The sequence below is a fragment of the Acanthamoeba castellanii genome (genome assembly GCF_000313135.1).
Source record: "Acanthamoeba castellanii str. Neff unplaced genomic scaffold scf7180000084726, whole genome shotgun sequence".
Classification (NCBI taxonomy): Eukaryota; Discosea; order Longamoebia; family Acanthamoebidae; genus Acanthamoeba; species Acanthamoeba castellanii.
This window is the reverse complement of record NW_004457464.1, coordinates 9,530-12,658: the sequence shown is the minus strand read 5'-3', so window position 1 is coordinate 12,658 and position 3,129 is coordinate 9,530. Positions and strand designations below refer to the sequence as shown.

The following is a 3,129-nucleotide window of genomic DNA, read 5'->3' as shown; positions in this document are numbered from 1 at the left end:
TTTCTTATTTCCTCACACACGCGCGCGCGTGTGTGTCGTGTGTGTCGTGTGTGTCGTGTCGTGCCGTGTGTCGTGTGTCGTGCGTCGCGTGTGTCGTGTGTGCGGTCGCCACAGTTGATGGCGCTGAAGATCATTCCGATGCTCACAGCCGGGAAGAATGTGGAGGACGTGAGCCGCGAGATCAACGTCCTGCGCCGGTGTCGCCATCCCAACATCGTCTCCTACTACGGCTCCGCCACCACCGCCTCCGAACTCTGGGTTCTCTCTCTCTCTCTTCATTCCTCGCCGCACACAACACTCTAACACACGCGTGCGTGTGCGGTCGTGTGTGCGGTGGTATGCGTGCGGTGGTGTGCGTGTGCGGTCGCGCGTAGATTATGATGGAGTACTGCGTGCATGGGTCGTTGGGGAGCATCATCGACACGTTCAAGGCGGTGGAGAAGCAGCTCACCGAGAAGCAGCTGGCGCACATCCTGTACCAGGCCATCACGGGCCTCGCCTACCTCCACAACGACCAAATCAAAGTGGTACGCAGAAAGAATACCGCACACGCACATGCACACACACATATGCATTCTTCACATTCTTACCGGGTATATGTGCATACGTATGTGAAGATTCACCGAGATTTGAAGTGCGGCAACATATTGATGGGCGAGGACGGGGTGGTCAAACTCGCCGACTTTGGCATCTCCTTCCAGCAGGTACGTACCACCAAAATCGTGCAGCTTTCGAGCTGAACCCACCGACCACTCTCTCACGACACACCGCACACACGACACACGCGCACCGCACGCACCGCACGCACACAGACGGGGTCGCGGAGCAAGGCGGCAACGATGATCGGTACGCCGCTGTTCATGTCGCCCGAGATGCTGTCGGGCGATCCCTACAACGCCAAGTCCGACATCTGGTCGCTCGGCATCACCGCCATCGAAATGGCCGACGGCGTCCCGCCCTACTTCAAGGACCACCAAATGCGGGTACCACTCACGCGCACGCGTGTCCTGTTGTATCGTGTCGTGCTGTGTGTGCGGTGCGCGTGTGTCGTGTCGTGCGATGGAGATGGTGACACACAACGTGCGCGCGCGTGTTGTGCGTTGCGTGCGACAGGCGCTGTTCCGGATCATGCACGAGGACCCACCCACGCTGGCCGAGCCCCAGAAGTGGTCGCCCCAGTTCGTCTCCTTCATCGACGCCTGCCTCAAGAAGGAGCCCACCGAGCGCCTCTCCGCCCTCGCCCTCCTCGAAGTACCCGCGCGTGTCGTGTCGTGTCGTGTCGTGTCATGTCATGCGTGTGCTGTGTGTGCGGTGTGACTCACGCAACACGACACGACACACGACACAGCACGAGTTTCTGCGCCAGGTCAAGCCCGAGGACACGAAGGCGGTCATGAAGCAGCTGCTGGCCCAGTACGAGGAGGCCCGGCGCGAGGTGCGCCGCCGCAGGGCCGAAAAGAACGGCGGCGTCGGCGACCTCTGCCTCAACTTTGCCTGCGGCGGCGGCGGTGGGCTCACCACCCTCTCGACCCTCTCGACCGCCACAGAGACGCCGCCCGGCAGCGGCGCGGCGGCGTCGCGGGCCGGCGGCCGCAGCGGCCTCACCACGCTGGACTCGCCCGAGGAGGTGGTCAAGCTCCGCTCGTCGAACTCGGCGCCCACGCTCGGCCTCCACGTACGCAGCGACTCAGTGTCGGCGGAGCCGAGCCTGGGCCAGGCCCAGGGCGGCGGCCTGTCGACGACGTCCGAGGAAGACGATGATGACGTCGAGCGCGTCGAGCGACGACGAAAAGACGAAAGCGAAGAAAGAAACGAAAGCGAAGACGTCGGCGGCGGCGGATGACGAAGCGGGCGGCCAGCAAGAAGGCCAGGCGGAAGAGCGGTAAGTCGGAGAAGAACAAGAACAGCAACAACAACAAAAAGAAGAGCCACAAGAAGCGCAACCACTCGCTCGACGCCCAGCCCATCATGACGGCCACCACAAGCACCGCGACCACCACCGCGACTGCAGCGACGGCAGGCGGCAACAAGGCCGACCGACGGAACACGCTGGTCCAGATGCACGGCGGGCAGAGCTCGATGGCCTTCTTCACGGGCCTGCGACAGGGCGCCCAGCAGCTGCTCTCCGGCGCCCCGCAGGCGCCGCCGCCGCCGTCGTCCGACGACATCGCCGCCACCGAGCCGCGCACGATTGAGGAGCACCTGCGCGGCGAAGGCGCCTTGGCGGCGGCCGGGACTGCGGCGGCGGCCGGGGCTGCGGCCGCTGGCGCCGAGGCTGGTGGCCAGGCGGGGCCGGCGGTGGCTGGGCCGCCGAAGACGATGGCGGAGCTGGCGCGGGTGGTGGGCGCGGAGGGCCTGGACGAGTACCTGGCGATGCCCCTCGTGCAGCTGATCTACGAGCTCCACCAGCTGAAGCTGCTGCACACCGCGGCCCTGGACAACGACCAGCCGCGCGGGTCCAACGAGAGCGGAAGCGGAAAGACGAGAAAGTGATGAAGAAAAAGAAGAAGAAACCAACATCAACTGTAACAAACATATTTTTATATTTATGTTCATAGCTGGCTACCACGACGTAGTTCTTCGTCTTCGTCTTCGTGGCGGAAGGCCTACCTACCTCCGGGCCTTCTTGCGTTCCTGGGCGAGCTTCTTCTTTTTCTCCTGCTTCTCCTTCTTCCGCCGCAGCTCCTCCTCCATGTCCTTCCTGTCCTCCAACGCGCCCAGGCGAGCACTACACGTTTCACACACCACACACGCTCTGTCAACCGCACGACACGACACGACACGACACACAACACGAACCTGCGATTCTCTTCGGCGAGGGCGTCGCGCCAGGAGACCTCCATGGCGGCGTCGTCAAAGTCGTCTTCGTCCTCCCAGTAGTTGCGCCCCTTGGCAAACGCGCGGCACAGCTCCTGCAGCTCCCGCCGCGAGGCCTGGTGGTGGTCCTCGTCGTCATCATCCAGGAACGAATCTTCGTCTTCCTCGTCTTCTTCCTCCTCTTCCTCCTGCTCGGCGCACAAATCGCACACAACCACAAATGAGTGTCTCACGCGTGTGCGGTCGTGTGCGTGTGTGTGTGCGGTCGTGTGTGTGCGTACGTAGCGACTTCGCTTGCGTGCGCCTCTCGAC

At 63.2% G+C, this 3,129-nt stretch overlaps 2 protein-coding genes across 2 annotated transcripts in view; one reads left to right on the top strand and one right to left on the bottom strand.

Annotated features, from left to right (window-relative positions):
• Nucleotides 1-2,493, top strand: part of ACA1_161520 (protein kinase domain containing protein) — a gene marked incomplete at both ends in the record, with an annotated part of 3,656 nt that extends 1,163 nt beyond the window's left edge. Inside the window, 7 exons of the mRNA XM_004340019.1 lie at nt 115-258; nt 375-527; nt 618-704; nt 813-983; nt 1,114-1,251; nt 1,349-1,825; nt 1,849-2,493. Of these exons, the coding sequence (XP_004340067.1) occupies nt 115-258; nt 375-527; nt 618-704; nt 813-983; nt 1,114-1,251; nt 1,349-1,825; nt 1,849-2,493 (1,815 nt within the window). The remainder of the gene's footprint in view (nt 1-114; nt 259-374; nt 528-617; nt 705-812; nt 984-1,113; nt 1,252-1,348; nt 1,826-1,848) is intronic.
• Nucleotides 2,494-2,610: 117 nt separating this feature from the next.
• Nucleotides 2,611-3,129, bottom strand: part of ACA1_161410 (SPT2 chromatin protein) — a gene marked incomplete at both ends in the record, with an annotated part of 2,631 nt that continues 2,112 nt past the window's right edge. The window contains 2 exons of the mRNA XM_004340018.1: nt 2,611-2,728; nt 2,800-3,005. Coding sequence (XP_004340066.1) covers nt 2,611-2,728; nt 2,800-3,005 — 324 coding nt within the window. The remainder of the gene's footprint in view (nt 2,729-2,799; nt 3,006-3,129) is intronic.